Genomic DNA, 14,771 nt, shown 5'->3' with positions numbered 1-14,771 from the left:
CGGTTTTGGACGTCAGTTATCGCAGCATGCCACTGCCTCTTCTTGCGAAATCAACGAGCGTCAGTGTGGGACGATCATACCCGGCTTCGATGACGTGAAAGCATGGGATACCGGAGTCAACAGGGATTCAATCCGTCCGGCGACGCCGCCAGTGATGGAGCGGATCCTCGACGAAATGCCGCTAGCCCTGCTGCCATCGTCAACAACCATCCAGCTGCCTATAAAAGAGGAGCGACTACCCCTGGCGCACTGTGGGCTCGGTGGCATTGCCACGATGTGGTCCACTAACCCGCTGCTGTTCTTCATGCAGGTTTTGACGTCAGTTATCATGCGCATGCCACTGCCTCTTCTTGCGAAATCAACGAGCGTCAGTGTGGGACGATCATACCCGTGCTTCGATGACGTGAAAGCATGGGATACCGGAGTCAACAGGGATTCAATCCGTCCGGCGACGCCGCCAGTGATGGAGCGGATCCTCGACGAAATGCCGCTAGCCCTGCTGCCATCGTCAACAACCATCCAGCTGCCTATAAAAGAGGAGCGACTACCCCTGGCGCACTGTGGGCTCGGTGGCATTGCCACGATGTGGTCCACTAACCCGCTGCTGTTCTTCATGCAGGTCTGTGAACCAAGGTCTCTTTACGCTAAGAAAACCAATAATTATTCTCTTGTGCAGCTACCGAGCCCGCAGTGCTGCTTGTGCATTGTTTCTGAGTGCCTTTGTGTTATCAGATGCCTTTTGTTACTCTCTGGGGATATTGAAAGTAATCCCGGTCCGGATTACGCCGAATTACTGCTGAAATGAAGAAGGTATCCGCTGGCCAAGACACGATTATCGCGGAGATGCAAGATCTCAAAAACAAATATATGGCTACGACTGCATCCCTAGAGGCTCTAAGCGAGCGGCTGACGCACCTGGAGGGTAATTACCAAAGTGTTTTATCCATGCAAGCCGATATGCAATCCATACGGGCAGACAGTGAACGAACGACGCAGCTGGTTCATAAACTGGATGCCCGCGTGGATGATGCTGAGAACCGGTCAAGGCGAAATAATTTGATTTTTTATGGCCTCCCCGATCCATCTGCATCAGAGCCATCAAGCGAATCAGAAAAAATTATCTTGCGCCACTGCTCGGATCATCTGAAAGTATCGCTTGACCCTAAGGAAATAGAGCGAGCGCATCGTATTGGTCGGTATTCCCCTGATCGCAAGCGCCCAATTATAGTTAAATTTGTATTCTTTAAAACAAAGGAAGCTGTCCTTTCTAATGGCCGTAATTTTAAAGGCACTGACTTCAGCGTTGCCGAAGATTTTTCGCCGGCTGTTAGGAATGCCCGTAAACACCTTGTCGCCTTCGCAAAAGCTAAGTCTGTGCCATTTTCCCTGCGTTTCAAAACGCTATTCATAGGTTCCAAGCGCTACGTATATGATGAAGCTTCGCAGACGATTAAAGAAGTATAGCAACCACTACGTAACCAAAAAATAAATCGACGCCCCGGAATAGCAGTTGTATCACGTACTTCTATCTCAGTAATCTATACTAACATACGAAGCTTCATTGCAAAACGCGACCACGTGTCTAATCTTGTACTAACATCTAGAAGCAACGTGCTGGTACTCACGGAAACCTGGCTTAGTGACCATATTTCAGACTCGGAAGTGCTGGCTGATTTACCGAATTTTAACGTGTTTCGGAAGGATCGCACGACAACACGAGGAGGAGGTGTCCTTATAGCTGTCAGCCAACAATTATCGTGTTCTGTTGTTGGCGTCACATCCGACTTGGAAATCCTTTTCATTCATTGTCACGCCGCTCCACAATCAGTTCTTTTGGGCGTTTGCTATAGATCCCCTCGCAGTAGCCCAGATTTTGCCTGTCAACTTAGTAATGTACTCTGCCAACTAACTTTTCAGTACCCCAAAGCCGACCTCCTCCTCTTCGGAGACTTTAACTTTCCAGATATCGATTGGCGCAATATAGCTCCGTCTTTAGTAAATCAAACAGAAGCAGGAAATTTCCTTGATGTTTGTTTTAATTTTAACCTTGCTCAACTTGTATCTGAACCAACGCGAGTCACACAAGACATAGCTAACGTATTAGACCTAATACTAACAACTCGACCAGACAGTTTATCATCAATTACCTATCTGAATGAAATTAGCGACCATAAGGTTATTCAAGCTTCCTTTCACTTTGCGCCAATTCCACGCCAGAAACTTAAAAAGACAATACATCTTTTTAACAAAGGCAACTACGAGGCTATACGCGATAATCTTTACGACTTCTTTATTTCATTCGAGGCATGCTTTAAAAAACACGATATCCATACTAACTGGCAAAGGTTCAAAGAAAAAATAAATGATCTAGCTGACAGGTTCATTCCAAAGATAACGTTTCGAACGCAACTTCAGAAGCCATGGTTCACCAATTCTTTGAAGAGACTTGAAAATAGAAAAAAACGTTTGTACCGCGCAGCAAACGGCAGGACAAGCACATGCGCCTGGAATAAATACTACGCAGCGGAACGCGCATATTTATCAGCCATTCGGGAGGCAAAACGGTCATTCTTTCACGAAGATCTACCAAACATGCTGGTTACTAATCCAAGAAAGTTCTGGCAGGTGATCAATCCTCGGGGAATAAGCAGTATTGCGTTAGTCAACGAGAACGGTGAAACGGTCGACGATGATGAATGTGCTAATCTTTTTAATACAGCTTTTGTGTCAGTCTTCTCCCATGAACCTAGCTTGTCATTTCCCTCTACAGTTAACGACTCAACTAATGTGATGTCGTCAGTAACCTTCTTTGCCGATGGTATTTTGTCTCTAATTGACAATCTTAAACTAACATCCTCAGCCGGAGTAGATAACATAAACTCAAAAGTGTTAAAAATACTAAAGATATCAGTGCTGCTTATTTGTGCCTGCTGTTCTCGCAGTCACTCTCAACTGGCATCATACCACATGACTGGAAGGTGGGGAGGGTTGTTCCCATCTACAAATCAGGTGACAAGAACTCTCCACTTAACTATCGCCCCATCTCACTAACAAGCATACCTTGCAAAATCATGGAACATGTCATTTATACAGAAATTATGAAATTTTTAGACGTAGGAAACTTTTTTCATTTTTCACAGCACGGATTTCGAAAGGGATTTTCCTGCGAAACGCAATTGGCAGTTTTCCTTCATGATCTTCACACTAATCTAGACACTAACCAGCAGACAGATGCAGTATTTCTAGACTTCGCGAAAGCATTCGATAAGGTACCACATCAACGACTATTACTAAAACTATCTCTGGCGAACGTGCACCCCGATATATTGCGATGGATTGAAGCCTTCCTTAGTAACCGCTCACAGTTTGTCCTTATTAACAACAGCCCATCTGTTTCCCTACCGGTAACTTCTGGGGTTCCACAAGGATCTGTCCTCGGGCCTCTCCTCTTCTTAATATATATTAACGACTTACCTTTGCATGTATCCTGCAATATTCGCATGTTTGCAGATGACTGCGTCGTTTACCAAACAATTACTAACATGTCTGATCAAATCTCCCTTCAGGAGGATATTAACCGCTTGCAACAATGGTGCGATTGCTGGTTAATGACACTTAACCCAAATAAATGTAAAGTAGTGGTATTCTCCCGCCGACGTAACCCACTAGCTTACCCATACACAATAAATAACATAGACGTAGAAACTGCGCAGTCTTACAAATACCTTGGTGTTACCCTTACTAATGACTTGACTTGGAGCGCTCACATTACTAACGTCATATCATCTTCTAATAAATCTCTTGGTTTTTTAAAACGAAACCTAAAGCAAGCGCCCAAGCATGTGAAATTGCTAGCCTATAAAAACTTAATCAGACCTAAACTCGAATATGCATGTGCCGTATGGAGCCCTCATCAAGCATATCTAATCAACGCACTTGAATCGGTGCAAAACCGTGCCATAAGGTTCATCCATTCAACGTATTCCTATGATGTCAGCGTGTCGTCATTGAAAAAAGAATCCGGTTTGGTCCCACTCGCTAATCGTCGTCGCATCTCAACTCTCTCTCTTTTTTTTAAGTTTTATCATACTTCACTTAATCAACCGCCATACATTATTCCCGCTGCCCGTATATCACATCGCACTCGGCACGCGTACCAAGTTGGCTGCCCTCGCACTCACACTACCACTTTCTCAGGCTCATTCTTTTTTCGCGCAGCAACAGATTGGAACAACCTGCCCCACCAAATTGCCGCCATAACCTGTGCACCTACATTCATGCAAAAACTAACAGACCATTTTTTAGAATAAAAAAAAAATGTACGGGATCTATGCTATCTATCTGTGTACTAGACGGAATTATGTACCTAATTTTCACGTGTGTTGTATTTAAAACTTGTACTCCGTTTTCCTTAAACTTATGTATAATAAATATATGTACGCCCACCCCTTATGTAATGCCCCTCTGGGGCTTTTAAGGTAATAAAATGAAATGAAATGAACTGTCCGTCCATGGACATGGGCTGTCTATTGTTGACCGGAGGGCGTCATGCCCAAGAGTGGAATCAGTGGCTGGAAACATGTACAGGCCGTGCAAAAAGTTAACCGAATGTGATTCAGCGTGGTTAACTTTCTCACTGCATTCGCACACGTGGTTAACATTTAACCGCATTCACACCCGTCGTAGCGGAAGCAGGCGCTACGCTCTCATATGCCGCTGTCGTACTTGGAAGGTCGCGTGCCAGAGAGCGTGGCTCCGAATTTCCGCCTCGTCGAACGTATAGGCGAGACCAGAAAACGGTACATGTCGCTATTCTATAGTTCACTATGCGTTCTCCATATTGTTGTGCCATAGCACCGGCTATCATCGCCACCCGTCCCTCTGGGTCCTGCCGACTAGTCGCCAACGGGAGGCGGCGACACAATACGGCGCGGGGGGACCTCGGCAACTGCCCCGTCTGTGTCCTGCCGACGTGCAAGCAGCCCCGGCCATCATCGCCACCCGTCCCTCGGGGTCCTGTCGACGAGTCGCCAGGGGGACGCGACGACACAATGCGACGCGAGTGACGTCAGCAACCGTCCCCTCTTCCTCCTGTCGACGAGGAGCCGCCGCCAAGGGGATTTAAGGAGGAACCGGCCCATTGTTAAGCCAGAGAGTCGCCACCGGCCGCCCCGTCGGTTTGGTGCGCTCTTACCAGCTCTTACTGCTTTGACCAGCTATCCCCAGCTAATGGCAGCTATTACCAGCTATTACCTGCTATTCCTGCTATATCTGTACATATTTGTACATATTGTATAAAGTTTTCATCTCATCTTCGCCTGCTTCAAGACTCCGTCTCTCGTCCCCAACCCCGAGTCACAATAGTGGATGGCAGCTATGGGATTGGCGAACCAGTATCTGAACAGCGGATGGCAAGCTGCGAGATACGAGGAGCGAAGACGCCTGCTACACCGCTCGATGGCAGCTACCAGATCGACCGGCGTCAACCACTTTGGCTGGGTGAGTGCCCGATGTTTGCTTTTCTTGTCGCCAGACCTCTCTAGCACAGGCAGATGTTAGTAGAGTGTTTTGTTTCTTGGTAGACTATGATTTATGCATCTACCTTCTTTAAACAGTGGATTTTAGTTTAAAGTAAGGTAAATTTAGTGGGCAAGCAACACGAGGAACGAGATCGCGATGGAGGAATTCCAAGTTCAGGACCTCATTCAAATTTGCGAGGAGTTGGGCATTTCCGCCGGCTCCGAAAAGGCAAGAAAAGCGATTCTCGACGTGATGCGAGCGGAGGACGTGACGACCGAGGAAGCCGAAGAGGCTTGGGAAATGATTGTGGAGCGAAAGCTCGAGGCAAAAGAACGCGAGAGACGTGAGAGACGCGAGCAGGAAGCGAAAGAGCACGTAAGTCCCGAGGAAAAGGCAAGGCGAGAGAGCCGTCGACAGAATCAAACATGGATATGGCGCACAGCACGATATCATCTCCACACCTTCAGGGCGGGCGAGAATATGGTTAAATTTCTTGCTGGCTTTGAAAAAGTGTGCGAAGGAGAAGGTGTCAACCGGGACCTCTGGTCCGAGCGGTTGATCCTGTTGCTCCCTTGTAGTCTCGCGTGCGTTTTGGAAAGCCTGCTTGATGAGGAGAAGCGGGACTACGATGAAGCTAAGAAGGCTTTATTGAGTCATTTTGATGCTGTAAGTCAGGCCGACTGCCAAAACCAATTTGATGGCCACAATGCCGAGCCTTTCGAGGAGAGACCGCGTATTGAGATGGCTACTAGCTCAGTGCACCAGGGAAATGCTATGTTGCAATCGGTGCACACGCTTATCGACGAGCGCGAACACATTGTTGCGCCGCTGTCTAAAGAAGCCGCTTTGGAAATTGTGGCTGACGACGAAGGCCAGAGAGAAATTCTGCGCCCTTTTGATGGCAGCGATACGCTCAGGCTATTCAAGGAGAGACCGCAGGGCAAGCCGGCTAGCTCAGATGGCGTCGGATGCAGTTATGTTCTGTTAGAAGTACAGACATCTAGCGACGACCACGAGGCTAGCTTGGTTCTGCCGACCGGAGCAATATCGTGGCGACGAGAAGGCAGCGTACCTGCGAGTACGAGTGCCGAGACCGCAAGCTTTGTGAGCTGCGCCGAGAGCAAACGACGAAGGCGCAAGCCGAGAAAGTCGGACTCGGGCGGCGGTACGGGCCGGGTGAAGCGCGCCAACAGCCTAGCCGTTAGGGAAAAGCAGAGTAGGGTGAACCCGAAGCTTAGGCGGCTGCTGAAATCTGGAATAGGAGTGACGCGCGTCAGTAAAGAAAGGATTTCGCAGAAATTCAGACGCCGCAAATGCCGCCTGTTCTCAGTGTTGTCAAGGCATTGTAAGCAGAAGAACATAGCGAAGCGTCGGGTATGCTCGAAAATCTGCTACAATAGCCGTTCGCTTTCTCGCGGAAAGAAAGGCAAGTGCCTAGCGGGTAGAAAGGCGGTGTGCACGCGGGTCTGTAAAGGAGCCGCTCTCCGAGTATTTGGAGGCCGCGGGTCGAAATTGGCACATGTTTCAGGCAAATCAATTTTGTTCTGGTGTCGCGATTGGACGACGCTTAGGGCCGAGAATGGGCGACCCGCACGAGCGCGTCTAAAAACATGTTTGCGAACACCAAGTGATTAGTAACACGGTACTTTGAAAGCGCATTCTGTTTTATGTCATTTTAGTATTAAATTTTTCTGAGTGTTTTTTGCGATAAATTGAGTCGCGTGTTGGGCGTATTAAAGGGCTGAGATGTTAAGAAGAGCGCTTGTTTGATGCTCTGGTCTCTTTTGTTCGCGAGACACTTGTTTTAGTTTGTTGATCATTAATTTACTGAGGCCTGATTCCTGAACTCTCAGGTAGAGAAAACGTCAGTGTTTTCATTTGTTTGTTATTGTTCGTATATCTAGGTTAGGAAAAGCCTAAATTCTTAATTTCGATTATGACTTGGTTTTTGTATTGTACGCGTTAGTTGTAAGTGTTAGTATATAATTTTGATTCACCTTTGTTTTTATGTCGTTCGCGTGAGTTTCTTATTTTTTGTTAGAACCGCTTCTGTGCTTTAAAAATGTGGTACTCGTTTCGCCGAGTGCATTTTGACAACACTAAGCGGCGGGCTCTTTCGGTTGGCATTTACAGTCAGATGTCATTCCGCGCTTTTGTGAAGTGGCGCCCAAGCGCAAACATTAGCGGCGTTCAGCCTTTGCGTCACGGCTTTCGGGGGCAAAATTAGGTCATCTTCGGCAACCTTGATCTTTGCCAACCCGCCCGCATTACAGTTGAGAATCGCTTGCGACGCAATTCTGATTTGATTAAGACTCGCGCATTGACAATAAAAAAAAAAAAAAAAAAAAAAAAAAAAAAAAAAAAAGGAGGTCCGTATCTCGAATTTCTCTCTCAGATACGTGTCTCGTGTTCGGGATTTTTTGTTGTTGTTGTTTTATTTTGTTTTGTTTTGTTTAGCGTAGCCAGATCTCGAAAAATGCTTTGTTCGATGATTTTGGTCTGGCGGTTTGGAGAGCATTCGGAGGGTGCTTGCTTTGGCCAGAGTGGTTTGGCGTTGTTGATTCTTGGTCGTTCCAGTGGACATTATCAGGACCGAGCAGCAGAAAAGACCACCGGCGCGAAAAGCGGCAGAGCCGATACCTCCAGACCATCCTAGACGTCGCCCAACCGGCGCATCCATTCTTCCGAGCTGCGTCGGACAGCTCGACCTCTGGATGCATTGTCTGGCGGCGGGGGTGCTGTTGTGCCATAGCACCGGCTATCATCGCCACCCGTCCCTCTGGGTCCTGCCGACTAGTCGCCAACGGGAGGCGGCGACACAATACGGCGCGGGGGGACCTCGGCAACTGCCCCGTCTGTGTCCTGCCGACGTGCAAGCAGCCCCGGCCATCATCGCCACCCGTCCCTCGGGGTCCTGTCGACGAGTCGCCAGGGGGACGCGACGACACAATGCGACGCGAGTGACGTCAGCAACCGTCCCCTCTTCCTCCTGTCGACGAGGAGCCGCCGCCAAGGGGATTTAAGGAGGAACCGGCCCATTGTTAAGCCAGAGAGTCGCCACCGGCCGCCCCGTCGGTTTGGTGCGCTCTTACCAGCTCTTACTGCTTTGACCAGCTATCCCCAGCTAATGGCAGCTATTACCAGCTATTACCTGCTATTCCTGCTATATCTGTACATATTTGTACATATTGTATAAAGTTTTCATCTCATCTTCGCCTGCTTCAAGACGCAGTCTCTCGTCCCCGACCCCGAGTCGCAATAATATGTGCTACAAACTACTGAGAAAGCCAAAGTATCGCACTCTTCCGCATCAGACTTAAGTATCCCGAAGGGTGGCATTGCGCGATCTTCCTTCTCGGGGTTCGATCCCGTCCTCTTCTTCATCTCCTCGTGCTTCTTGCACGAATTTCGTTCAAGTCCCTCATTGGTCATGGTTTATTTGTCCCTCGTCCGATCGCCCGCGCCGCCGCCCGCCAACGTCTTGGTTTCCGCTCGACGCTGTTGTCCGGTGCGGCCGCCGTTCCGCGGGATTTCGCCACCTGTTTCGCCACTGGCGGCTCCACCACACCACAACGTCACCCTACACTCATCACAAGCACCATATATAGCAGTGCGAAAGAGAAGCGATAAGGAAAAGCCAGGGAGGTGAACGATGGCTGAGCCCGGCTGAATACCTTGCACTGGGAAAGAGAGAGTGATAGATGAGAAGGAGGAGGGAATATCACGGTATGCACTGACACACGCGCAATGAAGAGTTCATCGTTCAGTTCAGAACGAGCGGTTATACATAGTGGCGCATCTCAAGAAGCGCAGAAGCGCTTTTGTGGCTTTTCACATCACCGACTCACCAGGCCACTGTCCCAGGATCTCCTCTTCTCTAAAAGGCCTGTCATTTAGGTGCCCTAAAGCAGTCCGAAGGGAACGCCTCTCCTCATCGGAGCTCAGCAGACGCTGGCATGAATCCTTCGAACTCGATAAGCAATCATTTTCTTAAATGCTGACTAGATGTTCGGTGTCGTAATGGGATCCGCCCGTGAATATAGGTAAAACAAAAGAAAATACGTGTCTGGCTGTCTTGTATAAACCGAATACAGGTGACGCTTAAAGGCGACTTTCTTGGCTTTACTTCCGAACTGTAATCACTTATCTTCTTCTGTAGTGACGTTAGTGACGGCAAGATGGACGGACGGATGGTCAGTTAAGTCGCTAACGTCATCGACTGCAACGTTTTACCTGCGATGCCGGCTAGTACAAGGAGCTGTTCGTTAAACAAAGTTGGTCTCTCTGAGTGTACGTATACACTGCAATACAAACCTGAGACAGGAACGTACTTTAAATACTGACGGGCCTGTTGGTGAGCCATGATTTTAGTGAAGACGTTCACACAAACATGAATAATCCACATCATTCATGTTTGTGTGAGCGTCTTTTTTTCCAAGTGCTCGGCTTCACCAAAATCTGAGACAGGAGTTGCCCGTGCACAAAACGCAACATCTCGCACTTTCGACGCCTACGCAAAGTGAATTGAACTGCTTGGTGTCACATCGGTCACCACGTTGTCGTTTGTGGCCTCACGGTGAGCATGTGGCCCTTTTTTACCCGTCCTGTCACATCGCACTCCGTCCTGTCAATGCCGACAGATATGTAGCGTCAGCTAAACCGTTCTGTATTAATGTTTTGCTTGATCGTTAACCTGACTGCAGCGAATCCGGTCCCCAGTCAGGCTCTGAGCGCGTCACACTTTACGGAGAAAGAGAAAGAAATGCTTAATTACGTAAACTGCACGGTAACAACGCATGAAGAGTCTGAAATAACGGAAACGCTATTCGCGCATCGATCCACGCACCACGCAGCCGCACGGCACGCGACCACTCAATCAACGCGCGAACACACACCAAAACACACGCACACAACAGGCCACTCACACGCACGCACAAACCCCACAACGCACACTCACAACGCACGCACACACCGCGCGCGCGCGCGCGCTTTTCGGAGAGATGTATTGGCGTTGCAGTTACTTCCTTAACAAAACGTCGTTTTATGCTTGGAAGCACAAAAGTAAGTGGGGCGCCAATGCATTTCTCCGCAAAGTTCGGGAATTAATATCTCGAAAGTCGTGTCAGTCCTGAGAATTCGTTCCAAGTGGATCCGACTTGCGAACTCCACGGCTAGAATTTGTAAATTGTGATATGGGCCATAAGGTAATAAGTTAAAAACTTAAACAGTGAAGTTTTGTCAATTGTTCGATTAGGTATTTCATTTTTTTCTGCAAGTAATGTCCGACTCTTCGAGTAGGCCAGCTCATGAACTGTAATTTGTGCTATCTGCCACGGCAACGTTAAAACGTTTTTGAAAGTGTTCGCTGAAACATCTTGTATGAAACGGTAAGAATGGAAACCGAGGGGCCCCATTTTTATTAGTGATTTAATACGACTATATATATATATATATATATATATATATATATATATATATATATATATATATTTCAATTTTGGCGTTTACAGGCTGCGTTTCATTGCGTGCGCGTATAGCGCATAGTTGCCAACAATCATTAGCTCTGTGCTCTGCCTATCATTTATTCTGAGCCATTGACTCGTGTTTGATGGAGAGGTTTTATCCATGATGTTTTTTAAAACATATGTACACCAGGCAGGAAAGGGAAAGCAAGGGGCAGGCTGATGATGTTAGACGGCGCAGTGACGGAACGCATGCAGCATGCGAGGCTCAAAGCCATAACCGAGAACATGATGGCGGATTGTCTTGTAATAGTTCTGCCTCTCGATTCAACCCGCGAAGCCCGTCGAGCGTTGCGCAACACGATGCCAAAGGTCGGCTTCCCGCTGCTGCAGCGCCACCGCGGCCGCTGTTGCTGGGTTTCCGACGGCGGCGCGCGGCAACTTTTTCGAGGGAAAAAATAGGGAGGGCGGGAATTGAAGGGATAAGGGGGAGAAAGGAGGTGGAAAGAGGGGAAAAGGGCAGGAGGGCCTTCCAGATTGGTCGCAGCGCTGGAGCGATGAAGTGAGAGAGTAATGGACGATTCTGGCTGCCCTGGAAAGGAAAGGTCCGCGGAAACCAGAGGGTGGGAGGGGGAGCGCTGCTCGGTGCTGGCGGGGAGGGAAAGGAATGAGGGAGCGAGGGAGCGTTTGCGGGAGAGAGGGCAGTCAATCCAACAGGGAGCGCGAGAGGCAGTTTGGGCTGCAGCATGTGTTGCTACAGTCTTTGTTTTCAATCGTCAAGGTCGCCCTCTCTCGTGCCCGTGAGTGCGCAGCGTAGAACGTGCGTTATCATCGCGCATGCGCTCGCATCCACAGTTGGCGACAAACTGGCGCGCTAGCAACGCTAGGAGTTCACATGCTCCTTTTAACGCCGGCCGGGCAGCTCGTGATCGGATCTCGACGGTCGTGCGTACAGGGCCCTTCGCTTTGCCATGACGCCGAATTTTTTTCTCCCGTTTTTCTTAATGTAAGATGGCTTGATAGTACAAATCGGGTGTTTAAGCGAATCGGCTGTTTCAGCTAAGTGTCAGGGATAGAAAGATCGAAAGATTTGATTTAGAACATCTAGATTCATAGTAGTGGCGGACACCAGCGTTTGTGCGTGAATTGCCGAATTCTTATGTTAGTCCACTTGTATCGCTGCCGAATGTCCAAAGTTTGATTTGGAATGCTTCTTTCTGGGGTTTTACGTGCCAAAACCAGTTCTGATTATCAGGCACGCCGTAGTGGAGGGCTCCGGAATAATTTCGACCACCTGGGGTTCTTTAACGTGCACTACAACGCAAGTACACAGGCGTTTTTGCATTTCGCCTCCATCGAAATGCGGCCGCCGCGGCCGGGATTCGATCCCGCGATCTCGTGCTCAGCAGCGCAACGCCTTAGCTGACTGAGCCACCCCGGCGGGTAGATTTGGAATGCTAAGCGCTGACTTACGGTAAATCGTCGCGGTCTTTCGCACGAGTTTGGAAGGCCATGCGGTAACCGCTTTGAGGGAACCGTTTAATGTTGCTGAACGTCGTTTTTGTATTGAATAAACTGATCCTGAGTCTGAAGATCAAAGAAAAAAAAAAGAATGAATCAGATATTCGTAGACAGAATGATTGAGTGCTATTGGAATTCTCGAACTGCTTGTCCGAGGTCATGGTTGTGAGCTGTGGATGTCTGCCACGTATTCGCCGAACACATTGCGCACAGGCTGAGAGAGAGAAAGCAGAAAGAAGAAAGGCAAGGTGGTCAACTAGAAAAACGTCTGCAACCGTGCACGCTGGATAAGGAAAACAGGAGGAGGAGGAGGAGAGAAGGCAAGGTTGTTAACCAGAATGCGTCTGGTTGGCTACCCTACTCTGGGGGACGGGGAAGGGGGAATAGAAAGATGTAAAAACAAAAACCTGAAGGAAGTGGTGGGAACGGTGTATCAGAAAGAGCGCTAGTGATTCATGCAGGCGGGGCGGGAATCTTTAGCTTGACCGTAAGAGTACTGCAGTCTACGGAATACCTGCACACCGGAGATGTCGATGAAAAAGATTCACTATACACGCTAATGATTGTTCCTGTTGGTGCTTTTACACCAGCAGATAAGCAGAACATTGTTATTGAAATTATAGTTCAGTGTGCTGTGGCTTCAGTAGGCGTCACACGATGGCGCCACCCGCGCTGCTATGGACATATGCGTCTACGGTGTTCCGTAAACTGTAATGAGTTTAATCACAGGCTACAGCCATTTTTATAAATTACTTGTGACCCTGCCCCATCAGCTTACTAACCGGTACAACTACTTGTTGCACGCTTTCGCACCGCGTTGGTTATAGGACAGGCACATCCGTGCAATCCTTTCTTGTTGCCCGCTTCCTTCTATCATCGCTAACTCGCTGCCCCCCCCCCCCCCCCCCCCCCCCGGTTTTTGTCCACAGACTTGCGCCTTTGCGCGTGCCCTCCGCTTGTGGTTTACTATCACTTTGTGTGTGTGTGTGTGTGTGTGTGTGTGTGTGTGTGTGTGTGTGTGTGTGTGTGTGTGTGTGTGTGTGTGTGTGTGTGTTCATGCGAGGGGGGGGGGTTCTTCTGCTTGACCCTGTGTGTTTGTTGCTGTCGTCAGTCGTCGTCGTCGTCGTCGTTCTTCTTATTATTGTTACTTGATGATGGAAATGGCACGTACCCACGAGGAGGGATAGTGGCGGAGGTTCGCCGTGGAAACAGCATATTTGCACTCCCCTTCTTCTTCTGCCCATCACAATCAAGCGCTCGAGTGAAGGTCCTTGGGGCTTGTTGATGCGCTCGTCTGCCTCGCAGGCGTGGGCGCGTGTCGATGGTTGCTAGGCGACGTAACGAGGTTATTTATACCTGTTCCAGGCTCCCTCCCGCTCTTTTGTGTCCGCTTCGTAACCCTGAGCCCGTGGTACGGGCCGTTTTGTAAGCCGGCCCGCTTGCTCTGTCATTGTTTCATTCCCGTCCTTCGGCTTCCTTCCCCGCTCATATGTTTACATTAGGCGGCCATGCCACTCCTCGTGTCACGGTCCTTACCTTGCCGCGATCTCCTGTCTTCTGTATTGTCATCGACAACCGATTTCTCTCGTCGTTTCGAGAGAGAGAGAGAGAGAGAAATGGAAGAGAGGAAAGGCAGGGAGGTTAACCAGACGCACGTCCGGTTTGCTACCCTGCACTGGGGGAAGGGGATATAGGGATCAGAAGAGACAGAGAGAGAGCACCGAGTCCACAAACTGTCGCCAAGACCTGCCGAATTGAGGTACTGCAATAACGCTCGTCGTTTAAGGTCCTTTTATGCTCTTAGCGGTCCAATGAATATGTGGGCAAACGCTGAGAAATAAACCTGGTCGCTAGCCTGCATATTCAGTATGTATGAAATAATTGAAGAAGAGTCTGTTGCTGGGTCTGTTGGTACATACTTGTAGAAACGATGGAACCCAGCCTTCAGGACGCAAACAGCAGGAGAGAAGTATAGACGGACACACGCTGGGTATCCGTCTACTACTCTCCTGGTGTTTACGTCCTGAAAGCTGGGTTCCTTCGTTTCTACGAAATAATTGAATTGAAAAACGTTTATTGTATAAGGAAAGGGTATAAGGAAAGCAGGTGAGTGGGGCCCCTAGTCCAGAGCTCCGCTGGCCTCAGCAGCCCGCCGTACTTGGTCGAGGAGTGCCTCTTGGGCCTCCTTTTCCTCGCGGGCGAGCCACAGGTCTCCCAATGCTCCGTTCTGAATTTTTTGTGCCGGAATGTGAGGCGTATTAATTTTAG

At 48.9% G+C, this 14,771-nt stretch overlaps 2 protein-coding genes across 3 annotated transcripts in view; both read left to right on the top strand.

Moving 5' to 3' along the window:
• Positions 1 to 14,771, top strand: part of LOC119442948 (histone deacetylase 4) — a 287,827-nt gene that overhangs the window by 35,182 nt on the left and 237,874 nt on the right. The gene's annotated exons all lie outside the window — the stretch shown is intronic.
• LOC119440760 (uncharacterized) lies at positions 229 to 1,464 on the top strand. Its single transcript, XM_037705640.2, has 2 exons — positions 229 to 764; positions 977 to 1,464. Exons 1-2 carry the CDS (start codon positions 275 to 277, stop codon positions 1,462 to 1,464), a joined length of 978 nt encoding a protein of 325 aa, XP_037561568.2. The 5' UTR covers positions 229 to 274.

Source organism: Dermacentor silvarum, chromosome 2 (genome assembly GCF_013339745.2).
Source record: "Dermacentor silvarum isolate Dsil-2018 chromosome 2, BIME_Dsil_1.4, whole genome shotgun sequence".
Taxonomy (NCBI): Eukaryota; Metazoa; Arthropoda; class Arachnida; order Ixodida; family Ixodidae; genus Dermacentor; species Dermacentor silvarum.
Note: the sequence above shows the minus strand (reverse complement) of the source record. Positions and strands in the feature narration are given on the sequence as shown.

Excerpts from the sequence above, each read along its gene's own strand:
- LOC119440760 (XM_037705640.2), top strand. The coding sequence starts at position 275 with ATGTGGTCCACTAACCCGCTGCTGTTCTTCATGCAGGTTTTGACGTCA. Across the intron at positions 765-976 it reads ACTCTCTGGGGATATTGAAA|ACAGTGAACGAACGACGCAG; the intron begins GTAATCCCGGTC and ends CCATACGGGCAG.